The sequence below is a fragment of the Crocodylus porosus genome, unplaced genomic scaffold (genome assembly GCF_001723895.1).
Source record: "Crocodylus porosus isolate Cpor-Errol unplaced genomic scaffold, CroPor_comp1, whole genome shotgun sequence".
Taxonomy (NCBI): Eukaryota; Metazoa; Chordata; order Crocodylia; family Crocodylidae; genus Crocodylus; species Crocodylus porosus.
In genome coordinates, this window is record NW_017728917.1 from 19084731 (window position 1) to 19108770 (window position 24040).

Genomic DNA, 24040 nt, shown 5'->3' on the forward strand with positions numbered 1-24040 from the left:
TTTGGAGTAGAAAAGAATTAAAGGGGATTTGCATGAATGAAATCCCTCTGCAGCAAGCTGTTAAAAGAAGTGGACTTCAAATCATGAGTTTCTGAGGCTCCAAAGGCTGGGATAACCACCCGTTCTTGGTCTGAATCCGTCTGGCCAGCAGTTGCATCAAAGCTAGCTAGGTAAACAGGGTGATGAATACTTGGAAGTGGAGTTGATGGGTGTCTATCAGAGTGCCCTGCCCAAATCTTTTGGCCAGAAGTGCTTACATAGTCACTGACATGGGGTAAGGAAGTCCTGCCCAATCTGGCACAGCATTGCACAGTTCGTTAGGTGGACCAGTCACTTCCCTTGACCTGCTGGCCACACTTCTACTGATGCTGCCCAGTATGTCGTTAGCCTTCTTGGCAACAAGGGCACACTGTTGGCTCATATTCAGTTTATTGTCCATTGTAACCCCCAGGTCCTTTTCTGCAGATCTCCTGCCCAGCCAGTCAACCCCTAGGTTGAACTCGTGAATGGGATTGTTCTGCCCTAAGTGTAGGACTTTGCACTTGTCCTCACTGAACCTCATGACATTTCTTTTGGCCCAATCCTCCAGTTTGTCTAGGTCACACTGAATCCTAGCCCTACCCTCCAGCACAGCAGCAGGCAATTATTTTGGGCAGAGGGCCACTTACTGAGTTTTGGTAAGTTGTCGAGGGCCGCATAGGTAGCCCAGGTAGCCCAGCCCCTTGACAGGTGCCCTGCCCCCTAGTTGCCATCTTGGGACTGGAAATCCCACCCCCAGCTCCTGACCTTTGCCACCCGAAGTCCCTCCCTTTGTCCTTGGATATACTCCTTTCAGCAAGGCGTTTTGCCATCTCGGAACCAGAAAAATACAAAATTATATTAAAAAAAGCAAACATCTACAGCATTCATTAATTTGATTTCAAAAAATATTTTTGTCCTGATTTACATGCATTTGTGTAGTGTATACAGAGGTGATTGCACAATAGCTTAAAATGAAGTCTTACTCTTGCATATCGTGGGGGGTGCATATAGGTTTGCGGGGGGCTGTAGGTGGGCAAGGGGGTGTGGGTGGGTATGGGGTTTGTGGAGGTTGTGTGGCTTTATGTGGTTTTGTGGGGGAGAGGGTGGCTGGGGTGTGTGAGGGAGTGTGGGGGTCTGCGTGTATGGCAGTGTGGGTGAATGTGTATGGTGGGGTGTGTGTGTGGGGCTCACCCTGTGAACGCACACACATACACACACCAGCCTGGCTTCATGCTCCCCGGTCCAGCAATGCAGCCTTGAGCCACATGGTGCTGGAATAAGGCAAGGGCAGGAAGAGAGTGAAATGGCTGGGGGTGGTGTAGGGCTGGGCTGCTCAGTTTTGCTGAGGGATCCCCCTGGGTCTTACTGCCCCTGGCTCCTTTCAGCTTTGACAGGCAGCCAGGAGCAAATAAACATTAATTTACTAATTTCTTAGGGGCCACATGGGCAGGGTAAAATGACCTGGCAGGCCAGATTTGGCCCACAGAACAGATTTTGCCCGCCCCTGCTCCAGCGTATCTACTACTCCCTCCAGCTTGGTGTCATCTGCAGACGTGCTGAGGGTGCACTCTATGCCATCTTCCAGGTTGTTGGAAGATAGCATAGAGTGCACCTTCAGCAAGTTTACAGATGGTCTCTTTGATGCTTCAAAAGCAACATAAATTGATCACAGGCAGATGGGAAGCCAGACCAGTGGTCTTACCAGGTGTGGTAAGCTCATGTTTCCATTGATAGTAATACCATAGTCTGTTATGGCTGGAAGAGGTAGCAAGGTTGTAGAATCATAGATCACGGAAACTTCTTTACCCATGTCAGTGACTATAAAAACCCTGTTGTTCAAAAGATTTGTGCAGGGCACTCTGATAGGCACCCATCAACTCCACTTCCAGGTATTCATCAAGATGGGCTTCTTCTGGCCAGCCCCAATTTTTTAGTAGTATAATACAGACAGTAAATAAGAACAGAAGCAATCCTGCAGAAAAACTGAAAGAGGAGTATAATCTCTGTCTTTTTGTGTGGTGATATTTACAATCATGGCAAGGTGAGTAGAGAACTCACTTTCTGGGGTGAGTTGGCAAAACAAAGATGAGAACTCTAGAGCATTATTTCAGGGGTTATAAGATGAGTTTTTAAGGTGCTTAATGCAGAGACTGACTGCAGTGTTTTGTGCAGCTCCTAGCACATGGTTAATACTAAAGAATACACTTACTAGTGTATAGGTGGGGGTCCAGGAACAACCAAGTTATCAGTGGGATGTGGTTAATGTTGCTTAACCAGAATCTGTCAAAAGAGCTCTATCTGAAGTTCCATACCCCTTTCCTGGGAATGGAGGTAATATCTGAGTTAAGTCCACATTCATTGATAATGAAGTGAGTATCAAGCTCAGATACAGTGTCTGGATCCCTAATGTAGCATTAAATATAATAAAATAACATGGTGTCCAGATGGTTCCATGAAAAGGCTCATCTTTCCCTCTGTTGATCGGTCACTGCCATAACCCAGGGAGGTGGGGGGGCAGGGAAGAGGAGGATGGGACATGCTGCTGCTTTCTCAGTCTCTGAAACCCAGACATCTCTCTCTGTCAGGCTTTGAAATGGAAACTACCAACTGGGCTGTAATTCTTTTGAATTCTCAGGTCACCCAGGTTTTGCCGTCCCTCTTTGCAGGACAATTGGTGCCAGCCATGTGATCATTTGTAGTGTGTGGATTTTTCAATTTAAGGAAATCCTGAAATTGTGAAAGCCAGCTGTTGTGAACAGTCCATTGTGAATAAGGATTATCCCTAACCTGTTCCTTCCTTGAGGGTTTGCTCTCCCCGCCTCCTCCCCCCTCCCCCCCCGTCACCCCATGAGGAGGAAGGTGGAAGGCAAGATCCACTTTTATGCATCAAAGGGTTGACTTCAATTTAGAAGTTGCTTCCAACATCATGTTGGTTTCATTAATTGGTTTTGTGCCTTTGATCAGCATCCTTCCATATTTGAATATCAGTAGACATCAGTGGGGTCTGCAGTAGGCTGAGCCTTTCAGCGACGAGATACAAAGGACACTAATTGGACATTCCAACTTAGAGCTGTGGAGCCAAGTTGCTTCATTTCTAGGATTGCCAACCGGTGATCACCATGAATTCCAGAGCAGTCTGAAGTTGTGCTCGCAGATGCTGACAAAACATCCAAGATAGGCTCTAGAGTTACTTAACAGTGAGCTAGCAATAATGCTGAGCTTCACTAGCGGTAATCCTCTAACATAGGAAGAAACTGTCATGACAAAGTAGTAAAAAGCTTGAGCCTTATATATGCTAACACTTGGACAACTGCCCTCCTTGGTGCGGCTGTAGCATTGCAATACGGTAACTAATTTTTCTAGTATAGACAATGCCAGTAAGGGTGGCTGCTTCAGATTAGATCTTAAAAGCTGAGTTCCCACGAAACATAAACGTAAAGGCTTTGGCCCATTGTCTTCGGCTCAAATTTCTTGTGCTTTAATTCCACACCATGAAAGCTTGCTGGTTGCCCTTCTCCCCAGAGGTGGCTTTGCTGCTCTGCTTAAGTGATTGCTGTTACTGCGATGATATTTCAAGGACACTGATAACTGTAATATTAAGGTAGTATTCAGTATATAAAACACTTCTTTTAGTATGATCCTTGATTGGGGGTCTTATGGTATGAACAAAGCTGTTGAAATTTGCCATATTAGATCTATATGTCATTGCAATTTTGATCACAGTAAAGAATTTTCACTTTTTGTAATCATCCCTGCTACTTAATGTACTTGGCACCCAGCCTGTCTTGGGAAGGGGTCAAGTTCAACTATGCCAATTCTTCTGTTGTTGACTTGTTTTGAAGAGCATTCATATGGCAGAGTACCTGTCTGCAAGGTGAGTGAGTGGTTTAGCTGTCAGGCTTTCTTCTGTCTGGGCACAAATGGGTTATTGGATGGTTACTTCTCTCCACCGATGAACGTAACATTCAGCCTTTGCAGTTCATTTCACCCAGTGTCTTATTGGTTTGTCAAATGAGTACAGACCATTATTGGAGGTAGAGAAGACCTTTGGGTTGGGAATGGGGCTGACGGGAAAGAGGAAACCTGGAATGAAGGTAAACCTGGACCAGGTAAAGGGGTACAGAAAACTGGAGAGGTGCCAAGAGGTGTTGGAGACAGGGAAGCAATGGAGGGGGGAGGAAAAAAACAATGCCACCTTAGGAGACCTTTTTAGAGCCCGAAAAAATGTGGAACAAAAGACAACAAAAAAGACAACTGACTGGATAGGAGGAGAGGAGCAAAACAAGGTAAAGGAGAATTTGAAGCGTGAGACAAGGAGTGAAAGAAAGGAAAAAAGGAATGGTGAGGGGCCCAGGTTTCTACTTTGTTCTCAATTCCAATTTCCCGTGGCAGGTCAAAAAAGTAAGTGAAGCATCTGCTTTTCACGTAGTGGAGCAAGATGGAGAAAGGGGCTGACGGTGCAGGAGACTTAGCACCTACCTGAGGAACTGCAGTCCCTTGGCATTCTTCTCAGCACCTCAGCTCTGAAAGGAGTTTGTCCCCTCTTTGATCAGTATTAGTCAGCATCATGTACATCATAGATGAACACATAGGCCAGGTACAGACATTACACTTTTACCAGTATAAGTGATCGTTAACTGCTCCATACCCGTAACAGAACAGAAGTTTGGCACACAAAACCAGGTTATACTCATAAGAGAACAGAAGTTTGGCATTTGGTTTAAAAATGACAGAACCTGGTCTAAGATGTGATGGGCGATGTTCACTACTGATCTAAATTACACCGCTTACAGAAAACCACATAATTTAGATTGATTGTTCCTTGAACTTTTTGAATGTCTGTACATAGTTATAAAGTAGCCTCATGAACTCTTCTGCCAAGCACAGGGTTATTTTTGTCTCTTCTCCTTAATGGTATTTCTTTTTGAGGTTAGAGGAAGAGGGGATTTAATGGAGAGTCTGCTCCTCTAGCACCTTGCAACTGATCTGTTTGCAGAGCAACACTGGAAAAAAAATCATCTGCAGTACAGGTATAGGATAAGGAAGCAATGTGTGGTTTCGTTTCCATATGGGCTTGCCGCAAAGACCACTGAAGTCAATGGGAAAATGTCCATTGACATTAAGTTTTGCATCAGACCTGATTAAAAGGAAATTTGATCAGATGAGTATAAAGGGTGAAATTAAATAAATATAAGGGAACCTTAAAACTCCATTATGGACCGATCAGACTGGGTAGATGCTAAGCATCAGATACTTGACAGGAAAAAGGAAGAATTGAGTGAATAATGCATTTTTCTCATTGAAGAAATGAGCTCAGATTGATATTGTGTATAATTTGCATGCCAAATTACTGGGATTGCATATTTGTCTGAAAAGTCTACAAAACTTTTTGCATGAACAGTTGCAAAAATCTTGTCTACTATGCTAAGATTAAAATAAGGTTAACCACAATTAGTATAAAGTTCGATTCAGTTTTTGAAAATAATATAAAATTACTGCAAGTGTTCTTTTTTTATACATGACAGCCATCTGAGAGGTTGAAAATAATTTTTTTCCTAATAAGATATTATTTGCATTTAAGTTTGTGAAATTCACAGTTTTAGGAATTATGAAAGACTCAATTTGGGTTGAGTCCTTTAGTCCATGCAAAGACAAAGAAGCCTTCAATAAACATTTAGGTCCCAACATTGTTTTCTACTTGTAGTCAGTGAAACCTAACATAATGCAGTGGCTTAAGAGCTGTTGTATCCTTACATTTCTGTCTATAGCCAAGATTGCTCTCAGTATAAGTACATTTCAAATACAGTCTGGCTGGGATGTGCACGTTATACACATGGTAGCAAATAGCAGGTGATGGGTGGGAATGAATTTGCTAAGCTTTCAGATATCTCTTATGCCTTTGAGGATTGCCCATTAATAATATTAATATGTAGGTATTTCCCAGTGATGTGGGCAAGGCGCTTGTTAGAACTTTGAAGCTAAAGTCTTTTTTAACACAGAGACCTTTTTGAATTTTAATCCATTAGCAACTTGGCAAAATAAAGTAATTGTCCAACAGAGGAAGGAAAAAAAAAATCTATTAACGTTTGCTACAAATCCGAGTAGTACAGGCAGCACTTAATTAATGGAACAGATTTCTCACTATGTATTCAAGCTAACATAGTCATTGTTCAAGAGAGATTAGACCCTTAATGTAAGTAAGTTAAACTAGACCTCCATCTAAAAATATCCGTCATTTCAGCTATTAAAGGGCTGATGTCTTCTTCGGTGACAGATATATTTCCCTTCATTTCCTTGGTTTTGTAAAATGTAAAGTATGCATTGTGTGTAATGCGAGAAATCCACGGAGGTAGATGAAACCTAGATTGCGCCTCTCCGCCTGTCTCCCTCTGCTTGCTCCTTTGTGCAGCTCCATATCACAGAGCCTCTTCAGCCCATAGACCTCCTGGCACCAGAGTGAAAAAAAACAGCAAATGCCATTTGTCAGGGTACGATGCCAGCCACCTAATCTGTTTGCAGAATGAGGGCCGTGGGATCTGATTAAGTAATTTAGATACCTTGCGAATTTAATAATACCTGAGCTGCATTTGGCTGGCAGCCCATGATTTCACTTGTAGGAACTACCACATTCTTCCATTTCTCCTGCTAACTCTTCTCGCACATAATACCTTATTTGAATCCAAATAGGTGGGGAAGGCTGCAGGTGAGGTATGCTTTTGCTTCCCTCATTTTGGATTTTTCTGGATGGATTGGAAAGAGAATTACTTTTTTCATTTTTCCTGTTTCTTTTTTTAAAAAAACTTTTTCCCACCTTATGGAGTTATTTTACAACTTATATGAAGCTTTTTTTTTTCTTTTTTCATCGTGTTCACTTGAAACTAAAATATTTTAATTGTAGTGCCTAAACATGGGCGCCTACATATATGGCCTGACTTTGACAGGGACTGAGGCCACACGATCCCCCGTGACTTCAATGGTAGTTGTGGAAGTGCACAACTTGTAACTGTTGCTGCACTGCACCTTGGAAGTCAACCCCTTCTCTGTTGCCATCATTTAATATATTTATTGTCATGGCCAATTGGAGATATAGTACTAAACATGGTACAAACCAAGCAGAAGAGTTAGTGGGCATAGATTTAGGAGTGTAACTGGTGAAAACTGTAGTCACTGTATGATGTGTTATCCCCTCCGCCAACCCCCATTACAAAACTTAGTAATAAAAATGGGTTGTGGTTGTTTTTAATTAAAATGAGCCTTTCTGAGAGGATTGGAAGCTCATATCATTTTAACAATAGCAGTATGTCAGCGGCATCAATACAGCACCAGTAATAAGGACAAGAAGGGAAAACTGACTAGAAACCAAAGTGAAACACCACAATGTCCTTGTCTAAACTGAGGGAAGTCCAAAAAGTAAATGCTCTTCCTCGGGAAGTGGAGGAAGCCCTGTTGCAGAGGGACAGCTCTAACTAGACTGATCACAACAGTAGAAAGGGGACAATAGGGTATAAATCCTGCAAAGGCAGGGAACTGGACAGGATGAGCTAATGGGTAGTTTTTCCATCCCTGATTATTATTGCTGTTGTTTCCAGCATCAATGTAATTGGCCAGTGCTGTGACTGCAGAGGCAGTAGGGAAGGCAGAGCAGCATCAGTGGCAAAAAAAGGAGGTGATGTTTCCTCCAGCAGCTGTTCCTTCCTGCATGCTGCCACCAGTTGTCAACCTCCCCCGCTGCTGGAGCTGGTGTTGGTGCAGGAGAAAAGCAGGGACAGGAGAGTGAGGTGTCCCCCTAGGTCTTTTCTGGCAGCTCCCCTTAGGTATGGGGTGTAACACCTGGGACTCCTATCCCACTTGCCCATCCATCCTTACTCTCCTGGTTTCCAGTTGCATTTACAATGTGCTTGGTGTTTTCCAAACAAAAATAAAGCACTTTCTATGAAACAATTAAATTCTGTCATTTTAATATTGTAAGGGGGTGGCTGAAATATAAGCAGACAATTTTTAAATGAGTTGATAAGCACAGCACAATTAAAAAAACCAAACAAAAATCACCTCCATGCAGTAAAGGCATAAAACAATACTGCATGGTCAGGCCTTGTTATCTAGCTTGATTAATTGCACCTCACGCATGCAAGGATAATCATCATCAAACTTCTGAGCCACCAAGAAGAAACCAGCCCTTTCATTTTCTTATGAAATAATTACTGTGTTTTATGTATTCCAGCATCCAGTGATAGAAGGTAGTTGGTTGGGGGGGCGGGGCGGAGATGCACCCAAAATGTTTTACTTATTAAACATATTCATTTCAGGAGGCTTTGTAGCTTGTATGCAAGGTAGTGTGGTCTGACATCTGACTGCCATAATTGAGAGCAGGTGTTTGTTTATTTTACATATATGAAATACCCCTGCCCCCACCTCCCTGCACACACACATGCACACACAATCTTTGTCTGGAAGGAGCAGTGCCCACTTGACTTTATTCTCTGTTTTCAAAATACAGAGCATTTTAGGACCCCTCTTCATGGTGGGGAGTTGACAGCTTCCTGGTTTTGCTCCCCATTTACTTCCTCTTCTTCCTCCCTCCCCCTTTGCTGCATGCTGTCTATGCCACTTGGAACAATTTGCTATCTGACAGAGCAAGGAGAGAAGGTGGCCCTCGGTGCTGAGTCCCCACAATGCCCTCTAGATGTGTCTGTAATGGAGCAAATCACCGGTGCTTGTAGACCTCCTGTCTCCAGTAAATCATAAGCATCTCAATCTTTTTGTCAGGCCATGATATGAGAATCCGCATCTGAGTTTCAGTATGAGGGGAGAGAAGCTGATTAAGTGTTTGAGATAAGGTTATGTGACACCACAGGTTAAAAATACCTGAACTGAAATTGGCCAAATGCCTGAGAACCACATTTCGGAGTATTCAGCTAGGTGGCACCGAATATGCTTGTAAGGGATCCTCTCTCATTCACTGTATAAAAAAAAAAAAAAAAAAAAGGCTGTAAGAGTCATCAGGAAGCAGCAGGATCTCCCTTGTTTTACAGTGTTTATTTGGATTTGGCTAACTCGCGTCTCATCTGAAATGTTACCAATGTGACGTGGTAAAATATAATAAAAATTGTAAATAAATCTCTGAGAAAGCTTAGGAAGAAAAGGTTGGGTATTCATATTTCCAGAGCCAGCCTTAGGGGAAATGGCGCCTTGAGCGAACCTGTATTTTGCTCCACCGTCACCCCCCAAGTCAGTGGCGCTTTCATCACCCCCTTCCCCACTTTCTGTTACCCTGGGGCTAAGCCTGGCAGCAGTGGCACTGGGCACCCCAGCGCAAGGGATGGGACAGAGTGAGCAGGCCACTGCAGCCCCCAGTACCCAGCTAGCCCTGGGCTGTGCTCTGAATATCCCTGCGGACCCCCCCCAGCGCTGCAGCAACCAGCACCATGGGCACCCCTTAGCAAGCACGGCAGACAGCCCAGTCTCAGCCCTGGGCAGCAGCGCTGCCCTTCTCAGGGTGGGAACCTGCTCTGGACAGGAAGTTGCCTCGCTCTGGGCCCTGCAGAGGTAGGGACTGCCGGGGCAGCCTTGTTTTGGGCATGGGAGGGGCAAGGCAACACCCTGGTCATGTGCGGGGTGGTGGTCAGTCAGGCCCAGCCAGATTGCCCGCCACCGTGTGGGTCTGGTAGGGCCAGGCAGTGCCAAGGTGACAGCTTCAGCTGCCCCGTGGAAGTGCTCACCTCTGTGAGCCCACTGGTCTTGGCAGTTCTCCCCTATTCTGGCCTTTGCCTGCACTGCTGGCCATCCAGCCCCAGCTTCCTCTCCCAAGACACTCCATGGGCCGGCCACACTGCAGGGGTCATGCCCTCCTTGTGAGGGACCATGCGTGGGCTCCCTCCCACCCTGGCGAATCATCTGCCCAGGTTCACAGAGCTGGCCTTAGGGAAAATGGCACTCTGGGCATTCGCCCACATCATCCACCCCTAGGGCCAGCTCTGGGTAAACCATTTCAGTCCTTCCCCAGTGTTGTACTTCCAGGGTCAGGTTCTCCCCATTTCTTTCAATGTTAAAAGACAGTTGTAACCCATTTTAGCCAGAAGCAGCACTTTTGTAGCTCTGAGCATATTGAACAGCACACTTTTGGCGAGGCTTAAGTGATGCACCAAAAATGTTCAAGATGCTCTGGTCATTATGCATGTGTGTGCTTCCTCTGCCCCACTCCTTAGAATATAACCATTGGTTAATTTTTGGTTTGTGGCTTACATGTGTGTAGTTTATCTGTACAAACTTGCTGGCCTCAACTCCTCCCAACAAGAAAAGCAGCTGCTGGAAAGCATCTGCACGGGGCAAAGAGGAAGGTCTGCAGATCAGGCCTATCTCAGACAGTCTGGTGTGTTTTGATGTGTTGGGGCCCGCAGTAACCAAGAACAAGGGTGAAGAGGTTGATACTGGGTTGTTCGTGTTACCATTCTGAACGGCATGTTCGAACAATTTTGGGTTTCGTTGTTGCCAGGGAACTCTAAATGGAGGCAGTAGAAGCCACCATCTGGCTTGCTTGAGATGCAGGGGTGGTCTCACATCTTCATTGTTTTTAGCTGTAATGTTGACATCCTGACTGAGAAGTTTGTTTTTTTTGTCATGCATGTTCTTGTTCCTTTTAGATGGGCTCAAGCCAGACACAAAGGCGCTTCTGACTGTTGCCTCTAAGAAGAAATCCAGAGCAGGGAAGGGGGATGCAGCCAAAGAGGATGACAGCACCAAAACTGAGTCAGCCCAGCCTGTTGCCATCAGCCTTCTCTTTAAAAGATATGTCTTTGACACACAGAAGAAAATGATTCAGTCTTGAGAAGGCAGAAGAGGCCCTCTGGGTGATGTCTGAAGTACCCTGAAAAGGCTAGACTCCAAAATGAGCTTGGCTGGAAAATATTTGTTGTCTGAACACACATTAAACTCTAATAAAAGGTTTTGATCTTAGAAACATTGTAGGTGGATTCCTTCCTTATGAATTAAGGCTAGAAGCTGTTCCTTTCCCTACAGCTTAGCTTGGTCCCCAGAATCCATTTGTTCAGATACTGCTCTTTGAATCTGTCTGTTGTGCTTCATGGCCCCTTGGACAATGTCAGCTGCTAATTCTATGCTTACTGTTTGTAACCAAAAGAAATAGGTTTTTTATGGAGCATTTGAAGTCTCTTTTATTTTAAACACTCCCCAACACTATAGAAATCTAAACCTGATGTCATTTGGGGAATTTTATTTGTAAATGAAATCACCAGTCTAGTTTCACTGCCCCAAGTTGAATTGGAGGCAAAAAAATATATACTGTGAATGGGTGAAAACAAAAAATAGATATTTCCAATTCTTTCAGATCTACGTATATGAGGGGCTGTTTGTAAGACAGGTATGGAATTGTTTTATATGTATGATTTGTACCTTGGCTGTCTGCCATGTTATGACATCTGTAAAGCCACAAATAATTTGATGGTCTATAGTGTTATGTTTGCTATCCTGGAGGTTCAAGACTGCTTTTCTACAATATTTCACACTGCTTTTCTCGAGTCTGCTGGCTATTTCTTTGAATCTGGAGGGAATCAGGAGAGTACGCCATTCTGAGCCACTACTGAGAACAGTTTTCATTTTTTGTAAGGAATATGGCTGTTTTGTGAAAACCAAAAAAAAAGTTATCTCTGGAAATAGTCAGTGGCTTTAGTTCATTAAAGTAATGATAGTAGCTTGTGATATAAGGCCTTGTAAACTGAATATCTCCAAGATGCTTTAGAAACCATTAGTTGTTGAAAGGGGGTCTCAAGGGTACTTTAGTATTTCTCTTGATTTAATGTCCTAACCTCATAAAAGCTTGGAGAATTATGGGTCTCCAGTGGTCCCTGTTTGTTTCTTGTAGAGCATAAGCCACCGTAACATTGATAACAAACAATGATTATACACATTCAGAAGCTGCTGTTTTTAGCAGGGATGAACTTGGGATTTGCCACGCAAAAAGCATTAGTACCTGCTACTTGAGCAAAAGGAGAAAATCATTTGCTGTCGGCAAGTGTTAGGCTGTTGTAATTTCTGGGAGCAGCCGTGAGAGTAAGATTACCACCTGCACCAAGCCAGGGCATTACTTGAGGTGACTCTAGGTCATTATCTTCCCTGCTTATGAAATCATTATTAAGTAGTAATTCAGTGATGGAAGTAACAGTGGCCAGTTAACTTGTGCCCATCCTGCTGGCTTAGATGGCAGAGCAAAATATTGTACTGTCCTTCTTGTGTATTTTATTTTTAATTTCCAGGTGACAGAAACAGACTAAAGGGCAAAAAACGAACTGGCCCCAAGGCAGGGTAAGGTTGAGTGCCTACACTAGCTTGACAGTGCCACTTTAAATGAGCACAAAAATAGTGCTTTGTGGACTAATCCCAAACGGTTTTTGCTGAGTGAGTGAGTCCCAGGCAAAGCTTTAGCACATCCCTTAAGATTATGGGGTGTGCTTTCAGTTTGATCCACGAGGAATTAGGCAGGCAACTTCAGCTAGGGCTTAATGTGACTTGCACCGCCAGCCCTGCTGGAAAATGTATTCCTCTGCAAGGGAAAAATGCGTCTCCCTTCCCCCACAACTCTGCAGACTCTCTCCTGCCCTCCCATGTTTCCAAGAATATTTATTACATTCTCTATTTTCTCTGTCTTAATCAAATCCCATTTTGCACCTTTACTTCAGACACTAGAACTTTGCTCAGCGGTTAGATGCTACAGCTATGGGTGCTATAGAAAACTGTTATCTTGATGACATAGAGGGAAACTCCTTTATATTGCATCAGCTTATTCTGAGAATTATTTTATAAATACCTCTTTCAGAGGAAATTCAGAAAGGATGAGTTGATCTCTTGCAATTATTTAAGAACCTGCAGCAGTATTTATCTGTGTTAACGTTGGTGCTGTTCCCACATTTTAAACGGGAGAATTTAATACTGCCAACCTGACATTCACCCTGAGTTACAGTGGGGAATGATGGTCTCTGTGACTTGCCATAAACTCTGCTGTGTGATATTGCTGGCTGCTGTGTTCCAGACCAAAGTTGGCAGCATTTCACTGCTGGTTTAGTGATTGTTGTCTGGATGGTTTGTAAGACTATTTCTGGGTGGAAGGCACTATATGAATGCAAGGTATTGTATGCTGTTATGCAATATTATCTATTTAATATTTTATCAGTTTTCCTTGTTTTTTCAACCTGTTCTCTCCCGTTACTCGAGGCAGCCTCTCTGAGCCAATTGCTTGTTATGGAATTTGATCCGTCTGACACCATGCGGGTTAGCAATACTCACTGAGCCAGTACAGCCCTCTGTCTGCCTGAACAGCTGCCTAATGCTTTATAATTCTGTACAGAAACCCCTGTTGAAAAGTACACTATCCCTTTGCTTTAGTCACCTCACAGAGTGTGATATTTTATAGGACAGAGGGCTGGTGGTATCTGTTAAGAACCATTTGGGGGCTTCCCCCTCCCTTTTTAATTCCAAAAGGAAGACTTAAAATGTGCCCGAGAACTTTGATTACAATGTGCTATTACTGCAGATCTCTGGCTGCTGTCCTGAGGCTGTTGGATACACATTCAAAAAAAGGGTGAAATGGTGGAACAAAATGATTATGGGAAAATCAAAGCTTTTAAAGACATTTGTAGGATGAACAGATGTTCAAACATTCTTTTATTTGGTTTCCAGACAGACACAGAGACTTTCCTTTCATCCTGGTAATCAGTGCATTATGCTGTAATTTGTAAAAATGACATTAAAAAAATATTAACAGGGTCATATTGTGATCTACTGACTCTGATTCATTAAGCCATGAAGCTAAAGACTGGCAACTGGGAAAAGGGGTTAAATATTGAAGACTGTGCTGTAGTCACACACATCATCGATGCATTAACATGAATGCAAACATCAGAATTGTTTAGAAATGACTAAGGTTTCAAAAGCGTCTGTCAAAAGCTAGAAAATGTTAAGTTTGTGCTGATGATATTTAATGCTTAATTCACTCAGGTTGAGCTGTGGGAGATAAGGGGCTGCATAAAACTCTGTTCAGGTGAGAACTGCTCAATTTTTTATAAATGCGTTTATTTTACCTTTTCTTTTTTATTTATGGATTTTATTTTCATGTTCTGTTGCATCCTGCTTCAGTCTGTGGTCCCGCTACAGCTCCTCAGCTGACAAGGTGAAAGAACTGCAGGACCTGGTTGCAGTGATTAAGTAGATGCCATCTTTCACTGTTCCTGCCTCAGGGTAGGGTGCATGGTGATGCTGAAGGTCCTGATTTCTGTGCGAGGTAAAACCGAAGTCCTGCAAAATTGTTGGCATGAAAAATCACTTGGTGTCCCTCAGTCGCATTAAGGTACTAACTGGCAAAATACCAACCTGGAGAATCGTGTTCTGCTTACCTAAATTCCTGGTAAAGTCTTGCTTGGCTACAGTTTTCTTCTCTAACTGCTGCATCTGTCTGATCTAGGTAAATGACTGCAAAAAAGAATGAGCCACCCACACCGTTGTGGTTCTTGCAGCCTTTATTTGTTTACTAGCACTAAGCATGTTATATGCACATTAGTATTATGTCATTGAGCAGCCAGAGGGTGGTAAAATAATAATGAAAGCCTAGCACTGTTGGAGTATGTGATGACTCTGTCTTATCCTACAGCAGCCGTGTCCTACTGCAGGGTTGGCTTTATCTTACTGAATTCACCATGTTTACATTTTGTGATGCATTCTGGGATCTTATAGTGCCAAGGATGCAGATAATAGAGAAACTGGTCATTATTAGTAATATTTTCTCTTTTTTTGGTTTACTATCAGCAGTGAACCAAATCACTTTTATTTATACACAATTTAAATGAATTTATGATTTCATGTCATTTAACAGTGCATGTAATTAGATTCAATGTTTTGCAATAAATTCTGAGCTGTTGAATGTAGGAGAGGAAAATCTTCATGCTGTGTGGAGCTACTTAGATGATTGACATCCTTAAAAAATGGACAAGGATACTGCTGTGAAGGAGACTTGAGGACACATGTCTCATTTCTGAGGGCCTGATAAAGCAAACTAAAATTCCCATCGGGTACATGCTCAGGTTTTTTGAATTCTGGGAGACGGTTCAAGGCCCAGACCGGGTTCTGTTGATGCTTTAGCAGTGTTTGCTTGTTGGGCAACCCCAGCACTGAGGAACCTGTCTATACCTCTGCTCATACCAGTACCATGGTAGTGCAACACTCAGAACCATCATCCACAGTTCCTACCACTCTAATGTGATCTGGTGAAGACTTACTGGCTCTGACCTACTCCAGGCCAAAAAAGGATTGCACTAGCATGTGACTAAATGGTAACAAGAGCTGTTCTCTTACTGAAAGAAGCTCTAGATCTGGCCCAATTATGACTTCAGTAGAGAATGTTTTGAGCCAGTAGGACCAGTTCAACTAATGGATCAAAGACTCCTTTTCTTCTGCCTCTGACAAAGCAGGGAGGCATTACCTATCTGCTCACTGTGCTTCTGTCCATATAAGCCAGGTTAGTCCGACTGGGAGTCTAAGGGACATTTATGTACATGAAGACATAGGCAGCCCAAGACAAATGTTCTTCCTAGTTAGTTCCTTCTTGGTTTGCAGCCCCATACCAATATACCATGCAGCCATGAGCAATCCTGAGTTACCTGGGCCATACAACCCAAGAGGAAATCTTCCTGCCCTGTCTTCATATTCAGGTTTTTTCTTGCAGAAATATCAAGAGGGTCAATATACTTTATAACAGTAGAAGTAAGATTTTCAGAAGGAGTGTCTGTAAGAAACACAGGAACATTATGTCCCAAGGACAGTATCCTCCACTTCACCCTAAGAGGAACTATCATCTCAATGCTGCTTCAGACCAACCAGATGATTACCATGGCAGGTGATTGCTATCCTTGCAATCCCAGCTGAGAGAACATGGTAAACGTCATGCAAACTTTTAGATATTGTTTGTTATTCTATTCTTGGAAGATTGCTGCTTTCATACTCCAGCTTCTGTGGTATCCACATAAAATAATAATAATAAAAAAAGAAGCAGCAACAGAGGAGCCATGTTGACTTTCAAACAAGCCAATAAGGAAGAAGCAGAGGTTCCAGGAAAATAAAATCTCTTCTCCCTCCTCTCCTACAAACTGAACACCAACCTCATTTAGCGAGTTTTACCTGGTTGCTAGGTAGCTAGAATTGCTGAATTTGACCTTTCCTGGGTGTCTTTGCTTTTGGGAAGCCTGGATCAAGACAAGGGTCAGGAGGGCCTAGAGATTGTAGACAAAGGATATTCTTTCCAGTTCCTGTGCCTTCTTAATTCCCCTTCCCCATTCCTGTCATAAGATTGGAAGAGATGTCCATGGAGTTCAAGAGCAGGAAGGTTTTGTTTTCATTAATCCTGTTTCCAAAGGAGGCATCTGACATCTTAACAAATTCATTTATTGTTGCCTCAGGATGGTGATTTTTAGCCTTTGCAGCCTCCACATTAGATCCCCAAGCGCATCACTCTCAAATTATAAGATTTGTATTTCCAAGTAGCATTTAATCCAGGCTCCTGATGTCAAAGCAAATGCAGAGCATTTCCTTCTGTCTCTCCACAACTGCAAGGGTATTCACTAAGTGCCTGGCAGTCATGGCAGCTCACCTAAAGAGATAAAGATATACATACATACCTGTCCCTCCGATTGATTGACTGACTGATTTGGGGGCCGCCACTTTTAACAGATCCTATTAACTCCTCAACTCTTTTGTGTTCTGGGTCTCAGAGTTAGCCAGGAAGAATCTGTTGTCTCACCTCAAGCCTAGAATTTATAGAAACAGCATTGGAAAGCACAGCAAGTGCTTACCGAAGATCAAAGAAGTTCTATGCTGAATCTTAGAACTCCACTCTAGGATCACCCCGGATCTTTTTTTATAGCCAGCCAATGACTCCTGAGACGCATGGCCTCATGGACTTACTGGCAGCTGTATGTAGGCAACTGGCCGCAGTGAGAGTGGTTATCACAATGGTTCTCAATCTTTTTAGACTCGATACTCCTCAGAATATGCCAGCTTTTAGTTTTCACTCTTTTTTTTTTTGACCACAGAAAAATAACAGAGCAATTCTCTTGTTGCAAAGGACTCTGAAAGATGACAGCAGGTCAGATTGTTTTTAACACTGGGATTCCTATTAAAAATGTCTTGGTTTATCTTGGAATTCATGTTTGCACAGCTAACAACAGTGCCAACCTTGTGTGCACCCCGTGGCACACTTGAAAGGCTCTCAAGGCACCCTGGTTGAGAATCACTGGGCTATCACATCCCATGGCAGCTTCTTTTGAGGGAATGTAACAAACTGAAAGGACTGTCTTACTATATTTCTAGTATTGTAACAATAAGTGGTTGACTTGACAAGCAGTGCTGCCTGGAGGTCTGCATTTTGTCTAGCACTAAAGGTAGGCATAGCACCTCAGAACAAGTTATAAGCACTAGTCTCTCAAAAGCCTATGGGAATTGAGTTGCTTGGTAATTCACAGAAGTGGGATGCAAATTAATGAAGGGAAAGTGAGGAACGGTAAGCACAAAGGCTGTCTGCAGAAGGAAGGAGGAAAGAATGGTAGAGCACGAGAAGCATCTTGTTGGCTTGTCCCATGTTGGCTTGTCCCATGTGCATCTTGTTGGCTCCTTAGAAAATATAGTTTTTGTTTGAATTCAGATCTGTTTAATCTGTTGATAAATGTACCAGGGAGAAACACAAGGCAAGGAAAAGCCAGCATCACATTAGAAGATGCAAGACGCAGAGGTTAGTGCTGGAAGGTTGAGCAAAAGAATTAAGTATTAAGGGTGGATTTGAAGGGTGTTTATTTTAGAAAGCTCCAGTTTGTTTCGTGTGTTTGTTATTAAGTTCAAGAGAAATATTCTGTTAACAAATGTTTGCTCTCTTCAAAGACATTTTTCTAAGTGGTTTTGAACTGCTATTTCAATTTTGCATCTTTTTCCTTATCTAAAATATTGAAGTCCAGGAGCTCTGAGAAGGGAAACAGACATTGCTTGAAGGGGGACGTCCAAGGTGTTGAGTACCTCAAGGAGTTGTTCCACAAAGCTTTATGAACGGAGGAGATCTTACATCCCTGACCATCTTGCACAACTAGTGCCACCTCCCAAAACTATCCCGCTGTTTGGCACAGCACAATATGACTGGCTCTCTGTGGGAGATGTCAAGAGCTAGTAGGCTTGCTGGACTGGGATGAGCAGGGGTGAGGGAAGAAGAACTGAACTAGCAGATGAGCACGTCTGTTGGGCTTGAGAGGCATTTGGGGCACAAAACTGAAATAGCAGAGGTTGTTGCAGGTTAGGATTGATGTCTATTGGCAGAGCTGTGTAGAGGAATCCCAGTTACCATGTGACTATTTTGTGCTTGGTTTTAGCCAGTGCTATGAAGCCTTCAGTTTTATGAGCATCAAGAATTGTGAGATTTCAAGAAAAGTGCTCATGTACAAATTACAAGTGTATCTAATGAATTCTATTTGTTATAAAGGCGTAAGTGCATAATGTTAGATATAAACATGTAAGCCACAGGAAGGGTTCTTTAATGTGAAAAATTAAATGCTAAACTTGTGTGATTCAGCTTGACCAAAACATTCAACTCTCTAAATATTTTTAAGGTAACTGCCACCATACCATCTATTTTCTTATTACATTTTACTATCCTATAGCACATTCTGTTTTTAAGAAACTTAAAGTACTTTGAAAGCGTAGGTCCATCTTCCCAACACCTCTCTTCTGCGGGTATGTGTATTCCCATTTTACAAGTCGGGAAGTAGAGGCCCAAAGATGGTAGTTAAGTGAGTTGTCCCAGGTTACAGAGTAGGGTGGGTATAAAGTTCAGGGTAGTGTCTTTCAGGATCAGTTTCCATCCTGCTTGCTCTGTGCTTCACTTAGCAGCCATGCTTATCCTTGCTCTTACCTAACTTTGAGGGCTGTTGCTCCAGTATATCACAATGGCCACCAACAGATGTACAGGGAAGGGGGGAAATGGCACTTTACTTTCAGCTTGGCGTAGCCCTGCGCCAAGTGCAGTGCATGCCCAGAAGAGAAACTGGTTCACCCAACATCTGTATAGATCGCGTGCTTCAGTGAGGGCTTGTGGTACTTTAATAGCTGAAGTGCACAATCTATACAGACGCTGGGGAGCCAGGTCAAACAAACACATTTCCTCGTCCGGTGAAGTGTTGTTTTTGGGGGTTTTTTCATGTCTGTCAGCGGCCATATATTCCTTTGATTTTTTTCTAGGACAAAGGTAAAGCAAGCAAGTTCAAGCAATGTCACTTTTCTTGGGAGGGTCATAAAGAATCTGTCCATTTATGCCCTGGTGCTGTTTAGTTGGATGATCTGTACTCTAAAGATGGACAATTAGATGAGTTCTTTATTGCTTGCCTTGCACTCTGACAAAGGAGATTTGTTTGGAGACTGTTGCTAGTATTACATTACTAAAATGGGTACAAGGCTTCTCACAATAGCTTTGTCCAGAATCATTTACTTCAAATGCTAGTATAACATGATCTGCAAAAGAGCAACAAAACCCTTCTTCAGTTTGTACATAAAGCTTGCTAATTTACAACCTTAGTTTTGCTGGTTAGATTTTTTTCCCCTTGCTTTCTTAATTAGAAATTTTAATTACTCCATGCTGTGTATTAAGATGTTGAAGCTGTGACTGACAGTTCAGAATTGCAGAAGGATCAGCTGCCTCTGCAGGGCTGCAGCGCAACAGGGATTAGCTCGTACCCTTCTGCCTGCAGGTATCTTTTTGCTTACTGTGTCAGATCATCCAAAAAAGTCTTCCAAATAATAGACATCTTCCTGATCAACCCTTGTTGCTTTTAGGAAGCCTGGGTTTCTGTCTGCAAAGAAGTCTACAGCTGCAGTGGTTAGGCAGAGATTGGAAAGATCTGGGTTCAAAACCAAATGACAAACGGAAATTGTTGATTTTCATTCTGGCTCTGGCTTAGCTTTGCCCTGTAGTCTGCTTTGTGTTGCTGCATCACTGCCTGACTGGAGAGGATTCCACTCTCATCTCTCGTGTTCAGTTACTACATCTGCAATTTCCTGCACTTCCAGCTTTCAGTTCTGCCTGCATAGTGAGGTCTCCTAGTCTCTGATCTGTATTGCACATGCTGGGCATGTTGGATGTGGACTGGCCTTGGAAGCAGATGTGTTTTACTTGTTTCTCAGATTTCCTTCCTTCCTTTTCCTCCTGCCTAAAATCAAGCTCATAGAACTGGAAGTGTCAGACCAGATCACACTAGGGGCTGTCTAGTCCAGTGGCCGTTGCCAAATTTGTCAATGAAAAGCATGAGAAGTTTTATAGTGGAGAAGTATGGAATAAACCTGCTGATAGAAGTGTCTGCCATTCATCTATCGGATAATGGTTGGTTCATGTCCTTAAGCTTGAGGATTCTCATCCGTTATAGTTCAACCTACGTAATATAATTATGGATGTCCTCATTATGCAAATATATATGCAGTCCTTTTTAAAACTCTGCTGAACACATGGCCTCAAAGATACCTTGTGACATGGAGTTCCACAGATTAATTATGGAGATCTGGCATATGCATCTGTTGAGTTGCTGCCTTTAATCTCATTCCTTAGTTTCTGTAGCTCTGTCATCCCTTCTTGCTCATGTCATCCAAGTGGTGAATACTGTTTCACACTCTTGATATGCAGGCTTTTTACATGCTTCTGGTTGCTTTCAGATGGACCCTTTTGAAATAGGATAATCAGAACAAACAAAAAAACAACTTCCAACTGAGAGGATGAACTATTATAATAATTTCAGGATTATTTATCCCATTCTTTATGCATCTAAATATTCTGTTTACTGTTTCAACTCCTGCTACATAAGTATCCTGTGCTTAATTGAGTTGTCCGCAGTGATTCCCAGATCTTTTCTTCTGAAGGGGTTACAATTCATTTAGAACTCAGTGCTTAGAACAGTTGAAGTGATCCTTTCTGTGATAACCTTTCATTGGTCAATGATGCGTTTCATTTACCTGTGCTAGGCCTCTTTGAAGATGATCACCTGCTCAGACCTGATTAAGTTAATTTTGTGCACACTGCAAATGTTGCCAGCTCTGAACTAGTTTGGGTCCAGCTCATTAATAAAATCAACAACCCTGGTGCTAGTATGAACTCTTAAGTAACAAATTGTGTTAACCCTTAGCCATGCTGAAACCTGACCATTTATTCCTAGATTTTGTTTTCAGTCTCTTAGCCCATTTCTAATTGTGACTGTCTCTTACCCTCTCTGTACCTGATTCCATACTACTCACTGTACCTAGCGATGCCATACTGAAACACGCTGAGCTGTTCTGTACGTTGCCTCCTGAACTGGAAGCCATGTAACCATGTTTGCACAGAACTGCAATCAGCTCTCCCTGTCAGTAGAACTAATTAGCCCACCCATAGCCTCTCACCAAGGCAGCTCTACTGTTGTTGTTTGGGAGTTAAGAGGCAAAGCATGTTTGAGCATAATGCCACCTGGCACAATGAGTTAGCAGTATAAATATGCCCTGAGTTTCCTCCTTAACAGCAAGAGCTTTGTCAAATGCTTCTTGAAAGCCCAAAGAAATTGTCAGCTGGTCCTTTTAGCCATTACTTTGTAGATATATTGGAAGAGTTCCAGTAGTTTGGATAAGCAGGATTTTCCTTTGCAGAAGCTCGGCGTGTTGGGCACACATCACATCATGTTTATCTAGGGGTTTAATCATCCTGCTTTTTTCATTACTACTTCGCCCATTTACCTAGCCCTACAATAAGATTCATTGGTCTGTAATTCCCAGGATCACTCTAATGTTGTTTTTTTAAAGACAGGCACAACACTTGCTAGCCTGGAAGACGATTTTGATGAGGTTACGTATTGTGGTTAGCTTATTTACTAAGTCCTTGCATTTCTTTAGAAATCTTAGACATACGCTTACCAGTCCTGATGGCTTGTTACCTTTGATATCAGAGCTTCTCAACCAGGGTGCTTTGTGATCTTTTCACAAGTGCCTGGGAGTGCCCTACAAGCTAGCATTCTTAGGTGCACAGACATGATTCACAAGATAAACCCAGAGATTTCAAGTAGGAATCTAGTGTTTTAGCAATATTTTGACCTGCGGTGGTCTTTTTGAGTTCTTTTCAACAGCAGAATTGCTCCATTCTTTTCTGTAGTCAAAAAAAACAAGTGAAAACTAAGAGCTGGCATTTTTACGGGGTTCGTTGAGTCTAACAAAGTTGAGAACCACTCCTCCATATTTTTCAGTTTGCTTCAGTACCCCTCCTCCATGTTCATGAGTTTATTTTCTTCATCACCTGAAAATAGTAAAGCCTCCCTAGCATCCTCTGTGGCAAGACTGCAGCAAAGAAATCATTTGGCTGCTCTGTAATTTCCTTAACCTCCTTAATTGTTCCCTCGTGATCCAGCTGATTGACCAGTTACTTTGCATGCTTCCTGCTTCTGCCCAACCTAAACATATTTTTGCTATTTGTTATGTTTTCAACTTTTTGCTTCTCAAACACACCCTTAACCCTCCTTAATTTCCATTTTACGTGTTATTTTGACCTACTTTATGATTCCTTCTATTAGCTTTAGTAGCATTGCATTTCCATTTCTGAAGGATACTTGTTTGGCTTGAGTAACGCTTTCCAATTTGCTGCTGTTTGATTTCTAACCCCAACCCCCCCCAATTTTCCCTTTGCTTTCCTACTTCCTTGTTTGCTTAGGGGAATGCATATTTTCTGGGACTCAGTATGACTTGCATAACTGGACTTCCTGCTGAGTCTAAGGATTTTAATTTCCTTCTTTTTGACTTTAGGATCTTTTTATATAAATTGCTCGTGTTTTCCTCCTTGAACTCCTGCTCTGTCTAAAGTTTAGTGTCATGATGCTAGTTCCTGGTCCAATACTTCCCCTGGGGTTTTATTTAATTATACTCAAGTTGATCACCTAATTATACTTTTGTCACTTATCCAAGAATGTAACCTCTCACTGAGTGACTAGGGATCTCTTGGCTCTTGACAAGATTAGAGGAAGATAAAGAGACTAAGTAGACTCTTGATGCACTCCTAAGAGCCTTATTTGCTTTGTAAGGGTGGGTGGATGTTGAAGCAACAGCTGGCACTATCTGATGATGTTTGGGCTGTTGCCTTCTTCTTCAGTGAGCAACACTAGTCCATATTTATAAGGCGACCCTGCTAGAGGTACCAGTGAAGACTATCATACTTCCCATAACTTCCTGAGACTGGTCTCCAGCTTCAATTCTGCTTCCTTCAAGGGACCTTTAAGAACTCCTGGAGATCATGGTGTTCATTTGTGCCTTGACTGAACCAACTGAGAACATGAAAGTCCAAGCACATCATGGAAATACAGCTCAGGTGAGAAGCATCAAATTGTGCAGTGTCACCAAGCCTTAGCAAGGCCAACCCTGAACAGCAAGTGACCAAATCCAAGCTATCCTTCTCCAAGCAAGGAGTGTGCCCTATTGCTCTCTGCGTAGTAATAACACCTGAATCCAGGAGCACCAGGAGACAACTTTTGCAAGAAATGAAAAAAAAGATTTGTGGTGTAGAAAATATACCACTGTTGAAAAGAACTGATCAGTTCACACTTGGGGTGCTCTACTGTTAGAAGTTCCTGCTTGTAGATGCTGTACCTGTCTCTCTAATGCAGGGTGTTCATGGTGTTGGAGTGCCTTGTCATTCTGAACTTCTAAAACTCAAATCCAGGGAATCAGCTCTGACCGACGGAATGAGGAATTCCATTTCTTAACACTGAAGTGCAAACCCCTCAGGCTTGGAAATTGCATTATATGGTCCTAAGAAATAGTACACAGCTGTAATGTCACATTTGGCTGAAACTGCAGAGGGAATTTAGGTATGTAGCCTGCAATGTACCTGAACTGGAATTGTATCTGTCAAGGTATTTATGGCTCTCATCATAGACATATCCAAGCACTGCATTAGTGGATTTCATGCTTACAGCACCCCTTGAGGTGG

At 42.6% G+C, this 24040-nt stretch overlaps 1 protein-coding gene across 1 annotated transcript in view; it reads left to right on the plus strand.

Annotated features, from left to right (window-relative positions):
* EEFSEC (eukaryotic elongation factor, selenocysteine-tRNA specific) overlaps positions 1-13797 on the plus strand; it is a 193998-nt gene extending 180201 nt beyond the window's left edge. The window contains exon 7 of the mRNA XM_019536844.1: positions 10662-13797. Coding sequence (XP_019392389.1) covers positions 10662-10846 — 185 coding nt within the window. The 3' untranslated portion in view covers positions 10847-13797. The remainder of the gene's footprint in view (positions 1-10661) is intronic.
* The last annotated feature ends 10243 nt before the right edge of the window (positions 13798-24040 follow it).